This window comes from Aegilops tauschii, chromosome 1 (genome assembly GCF_002575655.3).
Source record: "Aegilops tauschii subsp. strangulata cultivar AL8/78 chromosome 1, Aet v6.0, whole genome shotgun sequence".
Classification (NCBI taxonomy): Eukaryota; Viridiplantae; Streptophyta; class Magnoliopsida; order Poales; family Poaceae; genus Aegilops; species Aegilops tauschii.
This window is the reverse complement of record NC_053035.3, coordinates 432,293,221-432,315,255: the sequence shown is the minus strand read 5'-3', so window position 1 is coordinate 432,315,255 and position 22,035 is coordinate 432,293,221. Positions and strand designations below refer to the sequence as shown.

General features: G+C 51.0%; 5 protein-coding genes across 6 annotated transcripts; all 5 read right to left on the bottom strand.

Annotated features, from left to right (window-relative positions):
• Positions 1-326: 326 nt before the first annotated feature.
• LOC109741879 (uncharacterized) lies at positions 327-2,126 on the bottom strand. The gene has a single exon (XM_040389120.3). It carries the CDS (start codon positions 1,876-1,878, stop codon positions 640-642), a length of 1,239 nt encoding a protein of 412 aa, XP_040245054.1. The 5' UTR covers positions 1,879-2,126; the 3' UTR covers positions 327-639.
• A 26-nt stretch (positions 2,127-2,152) lies between these two features.
• On the bottom strand, positions 2,153-4,172 carry LOC109741885 (thioredoxin H-type). The gene is made up of 3 exons (XM_020300970.4): positions 3,909-4,172; positions 2,525-2,647; positions 2,153-2,435 (listed from the first exon to the last, which is right to left on the bottom strand). The coding sequence occupies exons 1-3, from the start codon at positions 4,026-4,028 to the stop codon at positions 2,301-2,303; spliced, it is 378 nt and encodes a 125-aa protein (XP_020156559.1). The 5' UTR covers positions 4,029-4,172; the 3' UTR covers positions 2,153-2,300.
• Positions 4,173-8,677: 4,505 nt separating this feature from the next.
• LOC109741884 (thioredoxin H-type) lies at positions 8,678-10,513 on the bottom strand. Its single transcript, XM_020300969.3, has 3 exons — positions 10,219-10,513; positions 9,051-9,173; positions 8,678-8,956 (listed from the first exon to the last, which is right to left on the bottom strand). The coding sequence occupies exons 1-3, from the start codon at positions 10,336-10,338 to the stop codon at positions 8,819-8,821; spliced, it is 381 nt and encodes a 126-aa protein (XP_020156558.1). The 5' UTR covers positions 10,339-10,513; the 3' UTR covers positions 8,678-8,818.
• A 1,334-nt stretch (positions 10,514-11,847) lies between these two features.
• On the bottom strand, positions 11,848-14,701 carry LOC109741883 (jacalin-related lectin 3). The gene is made up of 5 exons (XM_020300968.4): positions 14,560-14,701; positions 13,906-14,115; positions 13,269-13,733; positions 12,936-13,169; positions 11,848-12,841 (listed from the first exon to the last, which is right to left on the bottom strand). The coding sequence occupies exons 1-5, from the start codon at positions 14,560-14,562 to the stop codon at positions 11,990-11,992; spliced, it is 1,764 nt and encodes a 587-aa protein (XP_020156557.1). The 5' UTR covers positions 14,563-14,701; the 3' UTR covers positions 11,848-11,989.
• Positions 14,702-15,789: 1,088 nt separating this feature from the next.
• On the bottom strand, positions 15,790-19,469 carry LOC109741882 (low-temperature-induced cysteine proteinase). Of its 2 annotated transcripts, none has more exons than XM_020300966.4 (6): positions 18,769-19,469; positions 17,396-17,631; positions 17,161-17,301; positions 16,644-17,075; positions 16,242-16,366; positions 15,790-16,136 (listed from the first exon to the last, which is right to left on the bottom strand). In XM_020300966.4, exons 1-5 carry the CDS (start codon positions 19,223-19,225, stop codon positions 16,268-16,270), a joined length of 1,365 nt encoding a protein of 454 aa, XP_020156555.1. In that variant the 5' UTR covers positions 19,226-19,469; the 3' UTR covers positions 15,790-16,136; positions 16,242-16,267. The 2 variants fall into 2 exon arrangements, with proteins under 2 accessions (XP_020156555.1, XP_020156556.1); XM_020300967.4 differs by having other exon boundaries at positions 16,255-16,366; positions 18,769-19,451.
• Between the last annotated feature and the right edge of the window lie 2,566 nt (positions 19,470-22,035).

Genomic DNA, 22,035 nt, shown 5'->3' with positions numbered 1-22,035 from the left:
TTGCATCACCTCTTGTATCCTGATCAAAGGTTATTTCTGCTGTGCTTGGAGTCTGTCATACTTACCTTTTTTTTGGATTTTGTAATACAACTCAAATTGTTTTGAAAAGTCCCCCCCTGCAGCATCTTCTCATTAGCTCACTTTCCAGTGCTATTTTTTCAGACATATATACTGCCAGTGTTCCTTTTTCTTGAGACACACTGGCTAGTGTCGGTAAATCATGAGCTAGCAGTTCCAAAACCATGCAACCATTTTCACAAATCATGAGCAAATGACATGGCCGACTTTCTGGAAGAAAAAGAAATGGCAGCAAGCGACAACAAGAACATTAAACAGCGTCTGATGCCAATGTATATAACCTCAGTCTCACACAACATCTGAACTGACTTCTTACACAAAAGCTACCGCCACATGCAGCAGCGGTTTCTAGTTCCCCAGTTATGTGTTTGAAATTCATGGATGATTTTCCACCCCCTAAATGTGCATTGATCAATTACACCACCATTCAGATGTCTTCCAAAATGTTCTAAAACGACTAAAATGAGCCAACCGACCGAATTGTCGGATTTGTACAGATAAGAAAAGCCCAACAGATTAGGCATGAGCAATAGCAGGTGATCGAAGATCGAACTGATTAATTCAAGATAGAATTACCTGGGGTGATCTTCGGATGACCAGAGGTCGATCCTGCTCTGTATATAGGCTTATGCCTATTGATCTCCGGGCACCGCCAAACTCAACCACTTCCTGCAACGACTTGCTCCTCATGTCGACGGCGACCACCCACGCCGTGTCGTCCCTGAGGCTCTCTTTGCTCATCAAGTAGACGACGTCGTCGCCCCGCAAGCTTATGACGGGGTGGCCTGTCATGAGCTCATGGAATGGCCTCGGCAGTGGCGGCAAAAGGACAGAGACATCAGAAGATCTCAACTCGCAGTCCTGGCGCCATTGTTCCTCCTTCCACGGCTTGCTGTTGATCTTCTTGCTCCATGCGGTGAGTGTCCAGCCACCACCAGTGTGCTCGTCAGACCGCTTGTCGACGTACTTGATGCAACCTTGGTCGACAACGGCGATGTCCCTGGTTATGACGGCGTCCCACTTGCGCTCACCGAAGGCATGCGGCAAGGGGACGTAGCGGAGCTCCGGGTCGTCGAGGAGCACGTCGCAGAGCAGGACGCCGCGCCAGAGGTCGGCCCAGCCCACGAAACCACCGCCGAGAGTGAACACCTTGCTAGTGGAGAAGAAGACGGAGTCCATGGCAGGGTTCATGGCAGTGGCACCAAGCTCCAGCTTGCTCTTGGTCCAGGTGTTGGTCTCGGAGTGGAAGCGGTGGAGCTCATACGCCATGCCCCGTGTGCCCTCGAGGAACGCAATGATGTAGGAGGAGCTGTTCGGGCTGCAGCGCAGGAGGGCGACGTCCCTGAGACCGAAGCGGCCATGAGGGCGCGGGAGAGACGTGAGCGAGCGCGCGGCGGGCTGGTAGACGAAGTAGTCGAACATGCCCGGCTGGGTGCACAGGGACCGGTGGCCGATGGCGACGCCGAGCAAGAAGAGGCCATCCGCGGCGGCGAAGATCCTGGGCTCGATGGCGAAGCGTGTGGGCTTGAGGCCGGGGCAGTTGACGCGGATGTGGGAGACCAGCGGCGGGCGGGCGGCGATCATGGTGACCTCTATGGCATGGCCTCCCCTGGTCCTGGACTTGGCGGTGGTGCCGGCGGTGGCGGCGCCGCCGTCGGCTATGTAGGCGGAGACGTCGAGGAGGACCCAGCTCGGAGGAGGACCTTTGAAAAGGGGCAGCGCAGGCGGTGTCAGCGAGGCGCCGAAGATGGCGCTCTCCGTCACGTTGTCGTACTCTTCCAAGCCCTCCTCCATGTACATGGATGGATCTTCCCCTCCTTTCAAGCTATCTACAAGACGATTGTCCAGGTATATATGAAGAGAGGATTGCTAGCCTGATGAAACCGAATCAAAATATGTTTCTGCTTGAATCCGGAAGAGAATTTCCTCCCTTTTTTTGAAAAGGGGAGGTTAACTTCCAGTTCCAGGTGGGATCGGAGAGGGGAACCAACACTGGAACCGTGTGCACATGCACATCCCAGCTTGTAGATCAGGATAGATCCAGGCAAATTCACATCCAAAGGGGCGAAAACTATTTATGCAAAAGCACACTAGCTTGGATTAAGCAACGCATTATCCATAAACCAACAAGTAACAAGCAGTACACAGGATATAAGGTGCCATTAGAGGCACTACTTGTTGAGCGGCAATTTTATTTAGGCCAATACTACACCCCTAGGTGATTACTGGGCCGCGTGTAGCCCAACCTTGTTCGTCAGTTCCTCCTTGATAGCTCCGACAACCCTGTCCTTGACGTCTCCTTCCTTCATGAACAGGAAGGTTGGCATGGCCTCCACGCTGAATTGCTCAGCAATGGACTGTTTATACAACACATAAAGCTTTGTTAGTGACACAGCTCTGAATTTGTACCACGATACTCTGTAAACAGCGACATCAGTTCCATTACCTTCAGTTCATCAACATCGACCTTGAGGAAAACAGCAGCTGGGAACTTCTTGGCGAGATCAGCAAAAATTGGAGCCATAATGCGGCAGGGTCCACACCATGATGCAGTGAAGTCAATGACCACCTGTTAGGTGCAAAACAAGGTTAACATGATCGTGAAGAATATATTCAAAGCATGTGTCAATAATGCTTTTGCTTTTAAAAAAATGCTATTGCTAATTCCTATACCAGAGCTTGCACTCCAAGTTCCTAAATATAAGACCTTTTAGAGATTCCACTATAGACTACATACGGAGCAAAATGAGTGAATCTACACTCTAAAGTATGTCTATATACATCCGTATGTAGTCCATAGTGGAATATCTAAAAGGTCTTATATTTAAGAACGGAGGGAGTAAAATTTACATTGGATTGCTGCGCTTGTTCCAGAATTTCTGAGTCGAAACTCCATGAAAAGTTGCAAACTCCCCCGCAAAAAATATATTACAAACTACTCCATAATGATCATCATATGAGGCCATGGTTCAGAGTTTCAGTGGGTTAACACCATCATTTTTTGTATACAGACTTGAAGAGACACGATCTACATATAGTACAATGTTGGTGCCAATTTGTAGCAGTATCAAATAGGGGGATATTGCACACAATGGCAATTTCTACAATCTTAACAAGAAGAACAAAAGGACTCTCCAATCTCCATCCACACCCCACAAAACTCGTCAGGCAGCACAGCCCGGAAAACATATTGCAAGAGTCGTGTAAAGAGACGCGCGATCTGCTGACACAGAAAGATGTTCCAAACATATGCATCATTACACAGGGTCAAGGCAACGCTATTACTACAACGTAATCAACACATGACAGTGGTTTCAGACAATTCAAAGAAAAGACCTTGCAGGGAGGGGTGCCACCTGCGCTACAACAAATGTCTCAAATCTGAATTGGCGTTTTTCTCCGGCCTACTATAACAATTGGCTTAGCAGAGCCCCTGACAAGAAAGTCCAGTTAACTAGTCTAGTTGTGATTAACTGTTTTTGCTGCAATTTTTCCTGGTCACAAATACCAGATTCGCCGCATCCCTAAGATGGGGGAAAACAAATCAGCCCTATACGCTCTCTGAATCGCAAACGCAAAACAATCCAGCAACTTGTTTTAAGCACAGATTAGTCGTCAGGCGCCCACTACATACACGAAACAGCTCTCATCCACCAAGCATCACTGCTCCTAGGTTTTAGATTTGGGTGGTGTGAACAAAGAAACACTAGCGGTCGACGGATCGAGTGGGATCTGAAACAAACCCTAGCGCTCCTGCCGCTTTGCAGGAGGAAGAGGGGATAACGGAACCAAATCAATCAGGAGATAGATAGATAGATAGATGTGTATACCAGCTTCTTGGCGGCGTTGGCCTCCTCGATCTGCATGGTCCACTGCTCCAGGGTGTGGACGGAGATCACCTCCCCCGCCCCCACCGCCGCCGCCGTTGCCGTCGCCGCCGACGCCGCCATCTCTCTCTCTCTCTCTTCTCGGCAAGCACCGCTTGTTGATTTCTCACGCGCACTTTGTTGTTGCCTTGTGGCCTCGGTCTCGAATCCCGGCTCGCCTCCCTAAAGATATTGTCTTTGTCCGGCAGGCAGGAATCTGAATTTATCCTGCGGGCTATGACGAATATGCCCTTTCCTCCTGCGCGAAATTACGGCGGAGCCCCTTGGGCTGGGGGCCGTAGCTATCCGGACTGGGACTGTTGAACGGTCAGATGGGCGTGTGCGTGTGCATTCAAACGGGCGGGCCACCTGAGGCGTGTGTGAACAGTTCTTCTTTTTTTCTGACGTGGTGAACAGGTTGCTGCAGCCGTACCTTCGTGAGTGCCTGATTCAAACACGATTAGCCAAATCATCTGACAACCACGTCGATGTCGGATGAGCCAAAATTCATTCGGACTTGCTGAACGCCTGGATTTGTTGTTTGAATCAGTCAATTCCTCGCCACATGTAGCCATAAACTAGAAGCCACGGCCGCCAAGGGCGAGCCATGAGCCCTGCCCATGACCTCACCCAAGGGGGACTGCATGAGGAGGCAAGAGGTTCACATGCTCAGATACCAGGTTGTCGGTATACCTGGCCATGGGCAACGCCTCGGGCCTGGGCCTAGATTTTGAGCTCGATGGCCGGGCCAGGCTAGGCTCGGGCCCGTCGTATTTGCAGTTTAAGGAAGAGACCCGGTCCGAGGCCTGATGGGCTTTTTGACTGATGGGCCGGGCTTGGGCCTGTTTTTTAGGCACGACGGCTGGGACGGGCTTGGGCCTAGGTTTTCTGCGTCAGGCTTGGTAGGCCCAGCCTGACGGATGACCATGTATAGTTGTCGGTGTTGGAGTTGGTGGCCAGGTTTAGAGCATCTTCAAATGGACCCTCCCAGACATAATTCAGACCCCAAAAAACTCATCCAATCGGACCCCTTATACCTAGCCTATTTGTCTGGATTGCCCGGCACCATACATATCCTGCCGCTATGTGGGGCTGACATGGGGCGGTTTCAATGCGTCTGGACGGGACCGTCATGTCGGATTGGCCCGCACTTGCCCACCCCGATACCATGAAAACACCAATCAGGCCAAATCCTAGTCACACTCCCTTGACCGCTCCACTCCAAGTCCTCTTCCTAACCCTTCGCCGCATTGAGACGCCACCATGTCTAGTTCAAGTAGTGACTCCTCCTCCGAAGCCGACCTCGTTGATTGGGATGCCCCCGCAGTGGAGTCGAGCGACGACGCCCTTTGCCGGTCGCTGATGGATAGGGGCGGTAGCTTGATCTCCACACACCACTCCGGTGGCCTAGCGGCGCTCCTCCAGCTCTATGCCCACACCTGCCCAGTGGTCCGGTGGGGCTCTTGCAGCTCCAGGTCGTCACCTTCGCCCCTCGCTCCTCTCGGTCGGTGTTGGGTGTTGGTCCCGACATATTCGAGCATGCGGAGGCAACTGCTCGAGTCAAAAGCATAGGCAGCTCACCGCGCGAGGCAGGCGTGGCTCTTGTAGATCTGTGTTGGTCCCCTCCCCGACTCGGACGACGAGCTCATCCGCGGTGTCATGCGTCGGTCCTTGACCACCACCGAGACAAACGCCCCTTGCATCGCCATAAAAATGCAAAAGTATTGTAGCTCAAACCCGGGGAGCTCGAGCGCCCACCGAAGGAGAAAGCGGTGGCAGCCGCCAAAGCTAGCCGGCTCACCAATGAGCGGGCCCGCGTCGTCCTTCGTCTGCCAGGGCTCCCTCCTCGTCCAAGTCCTCCACTACTCCCAACAATTCTGAACAATTCTGACGGCCCACCGGATGCCAACACGTAATATCGTCGCTTTGGAGACAACAAGGGAAAGGATAAAGCAAATAAGTCATGAATTTTATCTTTATCTACTCATATCTTATCGCAGATCATATCAGTGTTATCATAGTAGTGAACTATCTATGTTTTGAACTTGTTATGTCCGGTTGCATGATGATTTTGCTATGCTCAATCAAATCAATGATATGTGTTTAATTCATCTACGTTGTGCTGATTTACATTGCATGAGGTTGTGTGAATCCCCCCCCCCCCCCCCCCCCCCCGGGGGATGTATGGGGAATCAAGTTAGCTATGTCTCAACGGCGGCTCAGACTGAGAGGGGCACGCTACAGGGAAGAGGTGGAAAGAGGAGGAAGAAGAGATGGCTTGGTCATACACTCGGCTTATTGTATGTTGTGCAACTGCTGCATGGCACTCGGCTTCCGAGTGAACACATGTGGCACTTTTCTGGCTGGCCCATAGCTGAACTAGAAGCCGGGCGCGCCTCGGCTTACTTCTTGACCACCTGACAGTGTCATTTCCGTTGGCCGGCACCTTTATGTTATGAAGTGATGACTATTTACACTATTTACACTATCTGTACAAATCCGACAATTCGGTCGGTTGGCTCATTTTAGTAGCTTTAGAACATTTTGGAAGACATCTGAATGGTGGTGTAATTGTAATTGATCACTGCATATTTAGTGGGTGTGGGAAACCATCCATGAATTTCAAACACAGAACTGGGGAAATAGAAACGGCTGCTGCATGTCGCGGTTAGCTTTTGTGTAAGAAGGCAGTTCAGATGTGTGAGACTGAGGTTATATACATGAGGATACATTGGCATCAGACGCTGTTTACTGTTCTTGTTGTCGTGTGCCGCCGTCTCTTTTTCTTCCAGAAAGTCAGTCGTGTGCGAGCCAACCTGCCGCCTAATTATCCACTAATATGGCTCCGCGTTGCTATTTACGTAAAGTACGTAACAACTATTACGTAGGTCTAGCTTTTATTTTATTTTACACTAAGAAACCTCTCAGAATTTGTCCCAGCTTTTGTAAAGACTCTTTAGGCCACAAGAAGCATGCCATGAAATGATTTGGAATCGCAGTGAGCACCGAGTTGATCAATATTAGTCTGCCTCCCCAAGAAAGAAAGGTGGCTAGCCACCCAGAGTCTTTTGTCCACTATATTCGAGAAAAAAGTCTTTTTTCCACTCTATGAATGACCGGCATTAGCATATACCATGCGTAATTTTTTGGGTAGATGAAGGAAGGCCCAGGTAAGTGCAAGGAAAAGAGGATACCGGACATTGCAGCACCTCAGCAATCTCCTGAAGTGTGGTTGAATCAATGCAAATGGGCACAAAGGTGCTCTTGTTGAAATTAACTTGCAGCCCAGTGTACTGTGAGAACAACTCGAGGATTCGCTCGATGATCCTTGCTTGTTCGACGTTTCCTTGGATGAGCAGCAAAGTATCGCCTGAGTACTGCAGCACTGGGAAGAAGCTGTCCACTGCAAGGGGGTGCTTCAGGTTTCCGCGTCTAAACTCAGAGATGCATAACTGCTGCAGCACGTCTGCAACCGAAACGAACAAATATGGTGACGGCGGGTCTCCCTGACGGAGACCACTCTTAGATGTGATCACCCCTCCTAACTCCCCAGAATCATGACCCTGGAAGAGCTAGTGCTTAACAGTCTTTGAATCCATCATATCCCCCTTTGTCCAAAATCCCTAGCCCTCATTATGTTGACCAGAGCCTCCCAACTGACACTCTGGAAAGCCTTCTGGAAGTCAAGTTTCAAAACAAAACAATCATTGGTTTCTTCCTTTTCTTTGCCTGGTGCACTAGCTCGGCTGCCGAAGCAAAGTTTTCAACAATGCGTCGACCTGCTAGGAAACCAGATTGCAAGGCGTGTGACAGCATGGGGATTGTTTCTTGTAAACGGATTGCAAGGGACCTTGGTGGCTAGCTTGGGGATACTGTGTACCAGAGAGATGGGCCTGAAGCCTCTGATATCCATCGCAGCCGCCTTCTTTGGCAATAAAACTATGGTATGGCAGAATTGATCCCGGACAGCTCCACGGGTTTTCATGAAACTCTCTGAAGAAAGCTAACAAATCTTCCTTTAGCACAGAACTGAAATACTTGTAGAATTCGTTTGCGAAGCCGTCGGGGCCTGGGCTTCTGTTACCCGGTGATCTGTTGATAGCATTAACAATCGCAGCCTAGGAGATAGGTTCATCCAACATACTAAGGTTGAGTTGGTCATACATATTTTGCGGGATCAAAAGCCATCGAGACTATATCCATCACCAGGAAGAAGAGAAGGCGAAGTCATAATTTCTTTAGGATAAGCCTGACATATCTAGTACAATAACAGTGGTCGAATTGCTGCATAATATGAATCTGCCAAATCCTCGTTCAAAAGTTAGCACATACTGGAAGAGATAAGGAGTCCTGTCCAAACAAGCTTGTGAAGAACTGTGTAGCGATAGTCAGCTTTTCTGAATTCTCATAGTGTTGTATGTCATCTCTCATCAGCATTTTAATTCTATTTTTTCTGGAGTGACAATTTGTAGCGGCGTGGAAGAATTGCGTGTTTTCTTCTCCCAACATACAAATCTCTGATCTTTGCTCGTCGTCTCCACATGCTAGTTTTGCCACAAAATCAGCCTGTTTGACATGGATCAAGAATCAAGAGAGCAACAATGTACCGACATGAGCTGACATGGATTCAAGTATCATATGCATTTTGACATGCTAATCACTTGGAACATCACGATAGCCATAGCCTATAGCCGAACAGCTGGATTAGATCAGCTCTCACAAAAATCAAACCGTTTACCGAATAAAGTCACACTTGATTCACCATCATTCATAAACCAACAAGTAACAAGCAGTACACAGGATATATGGTGCCATTAGAGGCACCGCTTCTTGAGCCACAATTTTATTTAGGCGAATACTACTCCGCTAGGTGATTACTGGGCCGCCGCGTGTAGCCCGACCTTGGTCGTCAGTTCCTCCTTGATAGCTCCGACAACCCTGTCCTTGACATCTCCCTCCTTAATGAACAGGAAGGTTGGCATGGCCTCAACGCTGAATTGCTCCGCAATGGGCTGCTCATACAACATAAAACCTTGTTAGTAACACAGCTCTGAAATCACACGACGATACTCTGTGCTCTGTAAACAGCGCCATCGGTTCCATTACCTTCAGTTCATCAACATCGACCTTGAGGAAAACAGCATTTGGGAACTTCTTGGCGAGATCAGCGAAAACTGGAGCCATGATGCGGCATGGTCCACACCATGATGCAGTGAAGTCAACCACCACCTGTTACAAACGACAAGGTTAACAGGACCTTGACACAAATGTGCAAAGCATGGGTCAATAATGCTACTGCTAGTTCAACACCATAAACACCTACCAGAGCTTACAATCAATCCAGGTTATAATTCACGTGAAGAGAATAGCACTGGAATTTTATGATGTTCCACAATTTCAGAGATGAAAATCCACGGAAAGTTATAAACTCCCCCGCAAAAAAATATATACAAACAACAAGATGATCATCATATAAATTCCTGGTTCAGTGTTTTTAGTGGAGTTAGCACAATCAATCTTACTATGCAAACTTGAGGAGACGTTTGGATCTACATACGGAATATTGGTGCAAATCTGCAGCAGCACGGATAAGGGGATAATTGCGTGCAATAGCAATTCCTATACAATCTAAAAAAGCATGTGAGGCAGCACAATGCTGAAATGATAAAATGCTGCAAGGGTAATGTAAAGAGCCATGCCCCCTGCATCGCAGAAAGATGCCATGACATTACAGCATAACCAACACTGTTTTCAGACAAAAAGACCATACAAACAGATGTGCCCCCCGTGAACTGCATACCACATACGGAGCAAAACGAGTGAATCTATACTCTGAAGTATGTATATATATATATACATCAGTACATAGTCCGTGGTGTAATATCTTAGAAGATCTATATTTAGAAACCGAGGAAGTAGCGGTACACGCGGTTCTGAAACTGTCTCCTTTTTAACATGATAAGATGAGATCCACGGCAGCCCTAATAAGACGGGGAAAAGAAACCGACCGTAACATGCTCTCCAAACCATCAAAATTCAACCAGACCAAGCGCAGATTCGTCCTCGGGCGGCCACCGCCATGCACGAGCCAGGTCTTAATTTCACCAACCAATCGCCGCCAGGCTTCAGATTCGGGCGACCATAATAAACCCTGACCCTCGGCGGCTCGAGTAATAATATCGAAATCTGAAACAAGAGCATCCTCGCCCGGCCCGTGCCGCCTTGCGGGAGAAGACGAGGGGGGAGGGAGAGATCGATCCGGAAAGATGCGTACCAGCTTCTTGGCGGCGTTGGCCTCCTCGATCTGCATGGTCCACTGCTCCAGGGTGTGGACGGAGATCACCTCCCCCGCCCCCACCGCCGCCGCCGTTGCCGTCGCCGCCGACGCCGCCATCTCTCTCTCTCTTCTCGGCAAGCACCGCTTGTTGATTTCTCACGCGCACTTTGTTGTTGCCTTGTGGGCTCTGTCTCCAATCCCGGCCCGCCTCCCCAAAGATAAATTGTCCGGCAGGCAGGCAGGAATCAGAATTTATGCGCCCGCTATGACGGATATGCCCTTTGCTGGTGCGCGAAATTACGTGGGGCTGTTGAACGGTTCAGATGGGCGTGTGATTGAACAGTTTTTTTTTTCTTTTTTTGGCTGACGTGGTGAACGGGTCGCTGGAGCCATGGCTTCGTGAGGGTCTGATTCAAACACGGTTAGGCGAATACGCGTGAGGCCCACGACAATGAGTGATGAGCCGAAATTCATTCCGACTTGCTGAACGCCTGGATTTGTTGTTTGAATCAGTCGACCGCTCACACAGGTGTAGCCATAAACGGGAAGCCACTCGCCGCCAGGGGCACATGACCTCACCCAAAGGGAGGCATGAAGGAGAGGCATGAGGCATGCTCAGATACAGGGTTGTCGGTTTGGAGTTGGTGGCACATCTTCAAATGGACCCTCCCAGACGCCTAGATAAACGCCTGATGCCATCGCGGAGCTCCCGCGCCCACCCAAGGAGAAAAGCGGCGGCGGCCGCCAAAGCTAGACGCCTCGCCAAGGAGCAGGCACATGCCGCCCGTCATCTGCCCGGGCTCCCCTCCTTTTTTCGAGTCCTCCAACAATTCTGACGGCCCTTCTGACGTCAGACACATAATACCTTCGCTTCGGAGATGACAAGGGAAGAGGCAAAGCGAAGAAGTTGTGAATTTTACCTTTATCTACACGTATCTAATCATAGATCATATCAATGCTATCGTAGTGGTGAACTATCTATGTTTTGAACTTGCTATATCCAGTTGTATGATGATTTTGCTATGCTCAATTGAATCAATGATACGTTGTGTTGACTTGCATTGCATGAGGTTGTATGGATTTGAGATTTTGGATATGAGTGGATGCGTCCCCGTATGTATGGATAATCAAATTAGCTATGTTTGGTTGGAGATGCTCTTAGAGGAAAGAAAGACCAAGACAACGACGGCTCATACTAAGAGGGGCAGTCGCGGGGGAGAGGAGGAAGAAAAGATGGATTGGGCATACACTCGGCTCATTGTATGACGTGCAGGTGTCGCACGGCACTCGGCTTCTAGGTGGACACACGTGGTACTTTCTGGTTGGCCCATAGCTGAACTAGAAGCCGTACGCGCCACTCGGCTTACTTCTTGACCACATTGTCGGCCCGCAACCAGGCACCTTTATGTTGGCGACTATTTTTTACCGAGTCCCCGACAAATGGATCTCAACATATACCGCTTCCTCGACATGGGGTAAGCCGAGCCGGCTTTGCTGGGCGTAACACTCGGCAAATCCGTTGCAGAGTAGCATCCGACCTTCGCTGAATATATCTGATGCTCGGCTTCTCCTATTGTGAGATGGCTCGGCCATTGAATTTCAATCTTAGGGGCGGAGAAAACAACCGATAGCAATTTTTTTTTCCGGACAACCGATGAATAGGTGACCCAAATTAATTTATTTCATGACCGTCACAAAGAAATTTACTCCGTCCCTGTAACAATTTTCCACAAAATCTAGAAGCCACAAGCGCGCCGTCCCGTGTCGTTCAGAAGAGGTACTTTGACAGGACGTACTTGGGCGCGGCCCGGCGGTCCCCTTGCCAGTGCTGCATGTGCACCCCGATGGCGTCGAGGTGCTGCCCGCTCCGGCCGTGGAACCCGACCACCTTCCCCTCCGCCGTCGCCGGCGACGAGAAGTAGGTCCCGACCTCGTCGCCGAACGGCCCGTACCTGCCGCGGTTGCTGACGAAGGTGATGGAGCGCAGCGCCCGGGGCCCCTCGGCCGGGTCGGCGTTGTAGTAGCCGCGCACGCAGGTGAGCACCTCGTGCGGCGCGTCCAGCTTCACCCGGTGCGTGATGTGGCCGCTGGTGCCGTGCCGGGCCGACCACTCCGACCGGTCGCCCCGGTCGTACTGGATCTGGATGGAGCCGATGAGGGCGCCCCGCGTCACGTACACCTGGTTCACGCCGGCGTACACGCCGTCGTCCCACGCCCGGCCCCCCGGCCCGCCCCACGGCCCCGGCCCCGCCGCCGCCGGCTCCTTCACCATGGCCGCGTAGGGAACCTCCTCGTCCACGTCGCTCGGGTCGGGGTCGGACCGCGGCGCCGGCGACGGGCTCCTGCTGGCGGCGGCCCTGAGGGACCTCGGCACCTTGCCCTGCTGGACGTGCACGCCGATGCCGTCGATATACCAGCCCTCCCGGCCGTGGAACCCCACGACCCGCCCGTCGGCGAAGCTGGTGGAGAAGTAGGTGCCGTACTCGTCCCCGTAGGGCCCGTACCGCCGCCGGTTGGTGTGGAACGTCAGCGACCGCACCGCCGTCGGGCCCATGATGATCGTCGGGCCGTAGTAGCCGGTGATGTGGGTCAGCACCTCCGACGGGAAGTCGAACGCGATCTGCAGCAAACAACCCACGAGCGCGCGTCAGTCATCCACTCCATGATTGATCGTCTGTGCAGCATGCAGATGAGCAGTCGTTGGCGTTGATTACCTTGTCGGGCGGGACGCCGCTGCTGAAGCCGTGCTTGTTGCCCCACACCGCCTGCCCGTGCCGGTCGTACAGCACCTTCATGGAGGTGACCCCCACCGCGCGGGTCAGGTTGATCTGCCACACGCCGGTGTACACGCCGTCGTCGAAGATGGTGCCGCCGCTGCCGCCCCACGGACCGTGCGTCTCCGGCCCGCTCATGGCCGCCGCCCTGTACGAGCTAGGGTACGAAACCATCTGCACAACCAAAGTTCACAACTTCAGAACACAAAAACTACAGAGCCATCATCAGACGTACTTACAAAGAGTGCAAAAGCACGTGACACCACACCACACCTTGTTCATGATCGATCCATCGTGGTAGTCCGGGGACGGATGCGCGTACTGCTGCTTAGGGTAACCGGCACCGTAGACGGCGTAGCCGTCGGCCCGGTCCCGCACCGCGAGGGCCATGTCATGCTCATCGTCGACCTCGGTGACGGTGTAGCCGTTTCTGCTGTACGCCGACGTCGGGAGCTGCGGCGAGGCTGGGTAGCTCGGGGGACTCGGAATCGGAACGTGGACTTGCTTCAGGTAGAAGCCGATGGAGTTGAGGTACGACCCGGACCGTCCATGGAAGCCGATGATCTTGCCGCTGCTCACCGGGAGCGAGAAGGGCGTGCCGTCCTCGGTGCCGAAAGGCCCGTACTTGGAGCGGTTGCTCTGGAACGTCAGTGATCTTATGATGACCGGGCTACCGCAGACCGATCCGTAGTAGCCGCTCACGGACAGTAGGATTTCTCCGGGAACATCCAGCTTCACCTGCATCATCAGAGATACCAAGTCTCAATGATTATGTTCAGAAATATGAAAACTTATGAAAGCAGACTTGTTCTATGAAAAGTTCATTGTTGCAGATTATGTGCAGAAGAACTTCTGCAATCATATATAGAAAGCCTGAAGATGTTTTGGTGAGGGTTTTAGCAGGGTAGACCTTATCTGTTTCAGACCCGTCCTCCGTGCTCCCGTGCGTCTGTGACCAGACCGAGTGTCCTTTCAGGTCATACTGGATTCTTATCGAGTCGACGGCAGCTCCATGGGTGATCATAATCTGGCATACCGTCGAGTACACACCGTCGTCCCAGGGGTATCCTCCTGTCCCTCCCCAGGGCCCAACCACTATGGGGCTCTTCCCGTTGGCGCTCTGTTAGACACGGCAACCAAGATTTTGGGTTAGAGCATGATCGTTGGATTTGAACGCTACAAACTATAAATCCATCAAGAAAATAATGTGCTTATGCTTCATTGCCATAAAATCAAATTTGTTGTCATGATATTCAGTTAGCATGATTTCGATGGGCGAAAAAGTATCGATATATTGTGCACCATCAAGGAAAAAGTTAGGTTCTGGGTCAGAAGAAATTATAGAGACCTACAACTCAACTCCAACAAATTTGAAAATTAAGACCTCACATGTCTGAAATGCCAGTGGAATCCTTAACCAGACAACATTTCTGGAGATTCTATTCATTATTAGAATCCCATTTCTCTGTTGTTCACACGCATATATTTAGGAACATGATGTAATAATTAGCTAGGTATGCACACACAAAGGTCATGATTCATGAGCAAAAGCAGAATAGTGTACCATATTTCGGTCCTGCCAATGGGCTCAAACACTTCGGAGATGGAGGGTTCAAACTGTGCCTCCTCTTACTACCACCTTGCTGCTACTGCGTTGCGAGCCGTGTGCTTACTGACACACGAAGAAACACCGACCTGGCCAATTTATAGGATCGCCGGAGCAAGAAGGCGAGGCGAAAAGCAGCCACTGTCGCAAGCAGGCAACCGCGTTTAACGGCTGAGGAGAACTGAAAGCAACCAGGAGAACTGGATTCTCCGGCCTGCTGGAGCCAATTCACGCGAAATGGAGAACAACGCGATCTTTCCACAAAATGGAGAACAACCCAATCTAATCTTTCCCCAGTATTGTCTGTCATATATTCCCCTTTCGCCCATCCGCAGTGCCGCGCAGAAATTCGGCGATTGGAGAAGTACAGAATTTATTTTTTACCTTCTCGAGTTATTCTCCACGCGAAAAATTGCCTTTCACTTGGCCTTCTGGAATGACTTTCTCGAGTGTGTGGATGACCGGCGCGAAACAGAAATTCCCTTTGCGGGATTCCCTGTTTATTCTACCTTTCGCGGGCGAGCACATGTTGATTGTGTAGTGTTTCTGATGCGCGTCTTCTGTTTTTTTGAGTGATTTCTGATGCGTTTTCTGGTTGACATGGTGGAAAACTGTCACCATGTTCACGGCCTCAGCTGCACACGAATAAGGAACGAATTTGGCGGTGCGGTGGTGATGGCACACGGCACGGCACCGAGAAGAATACGAGTTTGCCGCGGGAGAATCGTCAAGGGAGCACTTGGCGCGCGTGCTCCAGGCGGAGCCGGGCGTGGCCAGGCCGGGTCTGTGTGGGGCTCCGGCGCCGTCGCCCATCCCGTCAGGCATCGAACTGGCGGCGCAGGTGGCTCGGCTGGGATGGGTGGCTCGCCGCACGCTGCCCCTTTGGACGGTGTATCGAGGTCGGGAATATGTTCGTCCGTGCGATGGATGCTCTCTTTCGCCGGCACCGGGTGCGCCGCCAGCCGTGGGTGAACGCGTCCCTCGCTGACCATCACCTTCCCGGTTCGGGCGGAGCAAGGTTAACCCAAGAAGCTCCAAAAAAAGATGAACAACGTGGCCATGTTAAGGTTAACCATAGCAAGGTTAACAAAGATTAACCATGGTCACCATGGTTTGCACAGTTGTTGGAGCCATGTTCAAATAAACACAGCCACCAACAGGTTATGGAACATGATGCACGTATCTCTATTTTTGATTTGATGCACGTATCTCTTTATTATGGGTGGTTCTCTCACATCTAATACAAGCCGAGTAAAAATAGACCATCTGTGCTGTGTAACCAATATCTGGCTCAACCCATCATAGGCTAATCTGACATGTACAATCATCATAAAATTATACGTACTACAATACAGTACCGGCTGCGTGGTTCACCAGTGCACACTACGATCAATCTCGGAGTTCTGGGCATCTCTATTTTTCACTGAACGCGTTGGGACATCTCCGTGCAAGACAACCAGCAGCTAGAGGCGGCAGGGCACCTGAAGAACGCAGTGAACCCCACCGCTTGTACAAGACCGTGCATACATGTGTATCTGCATGCGAGAAAGGGCGATCACCGGTTAGTACCAGGGATTCAGGAGGGGAGGAGTGGTCGCACTGATGGCAGCACCGGATGAATCAAGTTGGCATGATCTTACCTGTGACCCATACCTTTTTTGTATGTCTATTGATCCAAAAGCTCCAACAAACCATTCCAAGAGGGAACCTTGGAGAAAGCTTGCTTCCTCTTAATTCCCTCTATACTGGAGAAGTTGCCATTACCCTGAAACAGTAAATTCACCAAATGATCAGTCATCAGGATACACAGCATTTATCCGGTTTCATGTATGTTTATGCCTTGGTAACCTGACTAACTTAACCTACGACACAGTCTCTACGTACAAAAACTGAAATGGGATATGAAGAAAATAAAGATGGAGGGAAAAGTATTCCAGAGCATTTGTCAAACTTAACCATATCAAGCTTTCAGGCAGGTCAGTTCCTAAGTCACAAACATGACGAAACCTCAAATAAGAATGCATAAAATCACTTGTGTTTACCTTCAAACAGCGTCCCCTAGCCGTGTCACATATAGGATAGTCATGGGGGCAACAAGAACGGTTATCGCTACAGCAGACTGCATTATCCAGCTCACAGCAGCTCCAGGAAAGGCAGAATCCCAAGGCACGCCATGAGCAACAGCATGTGGATCCTTCAGGGCAGGAGGTAAAAGCGCTGCATTTGGTTGGGCCAGGCCCTGGTGAAGGAGGAGGATTCGGGCTTGTTTTTGTGGGGAACGATGCCATCATGTTTATGCCACAGATACCTGACGACGAGCCAGTGTTTCGGTGCATATGCATATAGCCCTTCATTCCCCATCTTTCACCCCAAGAATTTTTCACAATCCAATAATCCTTGCCGTTTTCAGAACCATATCCCACAATTAGGACTGCATGATCAAGAGACGTTGGGCATGGACCATCGAAGATACCCTGAATATGAAAATAATGGAAGTCAAGTACAAGGTGTGGTAGAAGTGTGTTAAATAAGTTAGTGAGAGCACAATTGCATTCAAACCTGGGAGTATAGCTGAAATGCCCTAGCGCTGCCACATATTCCCACGCTAATAGGTTGCTGGGCAACAGCTTGTAGTAACAAGTCTTCCTTGCTAGGAGGCACCTCCTTGTAGCCATCGATTGTTACCACATGCTTTTTCAGCTGCAAAACAAGCAGACAAATTGCATGAATATGACACATCACGTGCCTAAACATGCTCAAGGTAGTTTTCTACACGGCAACACCTCCATCTTACTTTGTTCTTGTTGCATGTTCCATCCGCTTCACGAAACGGGTAATCATCCTCCGTGTCAATCCCACCATTTTTAATCACAAACTTGTAAGCATAGGTCATGAGCCCACCGCCACAACCAGCATTGTAGGATCTGTCACAATCGATTAGTTCCTGTTCAGAAAGGCTGAGAAGAGAGCCTGTCGTGATCTTGTTTATTCCTTCCATGGCACCTGTAGCTGAGAAGCTCCAACAAGCACCTGAACGACAATCCAGACCACATGAACCGGAAGTACTTGGTGTGGTTTACTAATAAGAAATGAGGTAGCACCGACTGTTAAAACTGAAAAATACTTCAAGTATCCTGTATCAAGGCCTTGAATAAAACAAGACAATACAAGTCCAAAGGAGTGATTTCGTGGAAACAGAGACTTGCGCCTTCACTTCTTTAGTGTCACTCTTGATCCTATTTTGTAAAAATGAACTGCTGACGCAGTTCTTATATTGCTGTCATATCTAATTACAAATTTCCAGTATAGCCATCGCCCATGGGCAACCTAAGATAATCCCGAACCTACAATTCTGGATTGCTGGAGCCTGGAAGAATAACAAAAATTTCCTGAGATTTTTATTTAAGCTGTAATGCACAACTGAACTACACACTGAAGCAGCGCATCGCTACTTCCATGGCAAAAGCTAACAAAAAGAATATAAACAATTCTCTTGTGTGGGATGACCTAAAAAGCAACAGCACCTACAAACCACATAAGGAGCTAGAGGCATAATCCTATCTCTAATTATCTGCTTGCTAAACGATCTTATATTATATGGGACGGAAGGGGCATCAATCTATTTTTCTAAGTAGTCACTTCAATACCTTGATATCTTTCACATTTTCAAGGACAACAAAGTCCATGAATCTACCGTTGAGAAGAGTATAAGTGACTACAAACCAGCATAGCTTGGAGAAATTAGTCAGTAAACTTGCAAATTGGGCTGGGAAAAAACTAAACAGAGACATATTTTCAACATCTTCTCTAACCGGGCATGATGATAAGTACTTCAGGACTACATGCTGCTAAATGCCAGGCGCTAACCAATCAACGTATTACCTAATGAGTTATGACAGGGGGAGGTTAGCTAGAGTATGTGTCAGCTGCTGCTCCCTGCCATGGATTCTAGTTCCTAGAATCATTTGCGGCAATAATACCTCGGTCATTCAGATCTTTAGCATCACTATGATTTGATATGCACGTACCACATCTCGATCTCTAAGTTTTAGCATTAGAACCCAACAACTACACGAACGAACAGCAAAACTCTGACGGAGAAAAACAGATGAGCCCTGCAATGTATGAAGTGTTGCAGAACAAGAGATTGACAAGCGTGGAGCTCACCGCAGCTGCCCTGGTCCTTGACCTTGGTGACGGCGCCGCTCTGCCTCCAGTCGAGCGCGTCGGGCACGGCGCCCACGCCGCCCTCGAAGCCCCCGTCCGACGGCAAAGCCGCCCCGAGGGGACCCGGGCCGACGGCGAGGCGCCCGAGGCGCGCGGCGCGGAACTCGTCGTGGGTGAGGTCGGCGAACGCGTTGAGCGCGAGCGTGTACGACGGGGATCCCAGTCCGTTGGCGGCGGCGCCGGCGTTGTGCGCCGCCACGAAGGCCGCGTTGTCCGCGAAGGCCGCGAGCCGCGCCGCGCGCTCCCCGGGCGTCGCGTACGCCTTGCCGTGCTCCGCGCACCACGCCTCGAACTGCGCCTCGTAGTCCGAGGCCGAGACGCTCTCCCCGCCGCCCGCGGCCGCGGCCGCGGCCGAGAGCAGCAGCAGGAGCAGCGGGAGGCAGTGGACGAGGCCCATCTCCGCGGCCCGCTCCGAAGTCCTCCCACGTCTCGGCTGGCTGCCCCTGGGAATGGGTGACGCTGCTGCTCTGCCTCCCCGGGGTATAAATAGGGGTTTGGGCTCGGTGAGCCGGGCTCCGGTGAGAGATCGGAGGAGAAGGATGGAGAAGCGAGGAGGAGGAGGGGGAGGGGGAGGGGCAGGAAATTTTGGAGATCGGCTGTTGACTGAGGGAGGGAGCGGAGGGCGTGACGAGGCGAGAGAAACGAGGCGGCTCGGTGATTGGAGGGGGCGGGGCGGATAGGTCCAGGCGCGATCCACGTGTGCGACGTAAATGGCCGGAGCCAGACGGGGACTTGAACACACACAGCAGCCGGGGCGGGCTGCGGGTTCTGTGCGGGGCCACCGTCTCGCCACGCTGCACGGTTCTCCCGTTCACCGGTCAAAAATCTGGTATCTCGGGTAACAAGTGTTTTTTCTCTTCTTCTTCTCCTTCTTCTTCAATCAAGAGCAACTCCAACTGGCCGACCCAAATGGACGGCGTTTTTGTCCTTTTTTGTCTGTTTGGATCGACCGCCCGTCCGCCGTCCGCCCTTTTTAGTTTTGGTCGGCAGTGTGCCTAACGGGCTGACCCATTTTATGACCGCGCGCGTTCTAGATCATGCCAGCGTTCATGCTGTCGCCCTGTTTTTGGCGCTCCAGCGTGCGGGAAAGGTTCGCGCGCGGGGGAAAGCGGCCTAGCGCACGCTGGTTTTGGCGCTCCAACGCGCGGAAAAGGTTCGCGCGCGCGCCGCGGCCGGCGCTCGTTAAGAAGGCGCTCCCTCCACACTTTGTCCGCCGCCCACTCGTCTCTCCCCCCTCACTAGCCTCGCCGCATCTGCGCCACCATGTCGATCCGCCGCCTGGGCGCTTCGGATTTTCGCGGAGTCCGCGAGCGCCGCTCCGGCGCCTTCTCCTCCGAGATCTGGTTTCGCGAGAAAGTCTCATCCTCGGCACCTTCGACACCGCAGAGGAGGCGGCCCGCGCGCACGACGCGGCGGCGTGGCGCCTCCTGAGGCCTCGTCGGGATATGAATTTTCCCGACATGTCGAGCCAGCGGGCGCAGGATCTGGCGCCTCTCCCGCGGCTTTTCACCGACGAGGATCGTCGTGTCCATCGGAGGCGGCAGCGTCGCCTCGCCATCGCCGAGATGGACGTGGAAACCTTGGTGCTGTGGCGCGAACGCTTCCCGCAGGACATCGTCGACGAGCGCCAGTTCTACAAGCAAAGGAGGTTGGAGAGGGACGCGAGGAGGACGGAGCGAGCCACCTATCGGGAGGACAAGCGTTCGCGGAAGCAGGCAACTCAATTGAAACTGAAGCTACGAGAAACGACGGGTTGGGACTTTGAAGACGAGCAGCATGCTGACGCCTACATTCAGACGTCGGAGGAGGACATTACCGAGTCCGAGTCAGAAAGCGACGAGTAGTGGTCTTTTTTCTTTTATCTGTGTACGCTAGAACTATCTATGTATCCATTTTTATCTGGAAAAAAGGCCGGCGGCGTCGGCGACGAAGCAGGCGGGCGAGGGTGTGAATCCAATGTGCCACCAACCAGCGGGCCCGGTGAGGAAAGAGGGCGAGCGCACGCGCGTCCGTCGCGTGTCCGCGCCGACGCAAATCAGGCTCAAAAATGGGCCGGAAATGGGTCGGCGGGCGGACGAAAGCGGACGCACGTCCGTTTGGGTTGGCGCGTTGGGCCGGCTTTTTTGTCCGCGCCGACACAAACGGACGGCCGCGGACAAAATGGGTCGCCCCATTGGAGTTGCTCTAAATGTTGTATTAATAAAACTTTTTCCTAGGGGTATTTTTTAATTGCTTGGCCAAATTATTAGGCTCCCAACCAAATCAACCTCAAATTCATACCGGGCGGCCCGTACACTTTTAGCCATCCAACACAGCTCACTTAAGATGTTCGGAACGGTTTGGACGGTCAAAATCCTGCAAAAAAAGGCACCAAACCGAGGGAAGATCTGGGGGAGTTTGGCACGTCAGACTCCGACAACATGGACCCACCCGAAACAAGACTCGAAGCGCGCGAATTTGCACGATGCTGCCCCTCCTCCCATGCGAAAAGCCCCGCCCTCTCACGCCCCAACAGTCGTCGTCCCCCATCCCCGTCCCGCCGTCCACCACTGAAATGGAGCCACCGGAGGAGCCGATGACGTTGTTCGTCGTCCTAGGGCACGGAAAATTTGGCTAAATTGTGAATGATTGGTTTCATGAGAAAAAGTGCTAAGATCCCTATCACACGGATTCAACCTACATCGTTCAAGAGGTCCTCAACACGTTTTGCATCTCATACAAACAAGTGCACAATCAGAGCCAAGTGGCGCGTCAATATAGAAGTTCATAAGTTTTTTTTGTCTTTGGTCATTTGATTAATTTCTCAAAACCTTAACTCATAAGTTCATTATTGTCTGGATATATGTGTATAAATGATTTTGTTTCTTAGTATTTCATAAAATAAATTAATTCATATAGATAAATCCATATCAATATACATCTATGGATTTTGATTAAAAACTGGCTATTTGCAAGATGTGCATAGGACACAATATGAGTTAATGTACAGTAAGCTACAATAAAAGTTTTATAGATTATTATACCATAATTAATCTTGTAGTATATGTACATACGGTAAATGGTTATTCTTTCACCAAAGTTGATGTGAACATGTTATCCACGGTCGATATGTAGGAGTTATTTAATATTAAAACATAACTTCAAAAAAATGAGGGCCCTTTGGGAACAAAGAATTGCAATGGTACGCAAATGAAAAATTATTGGACA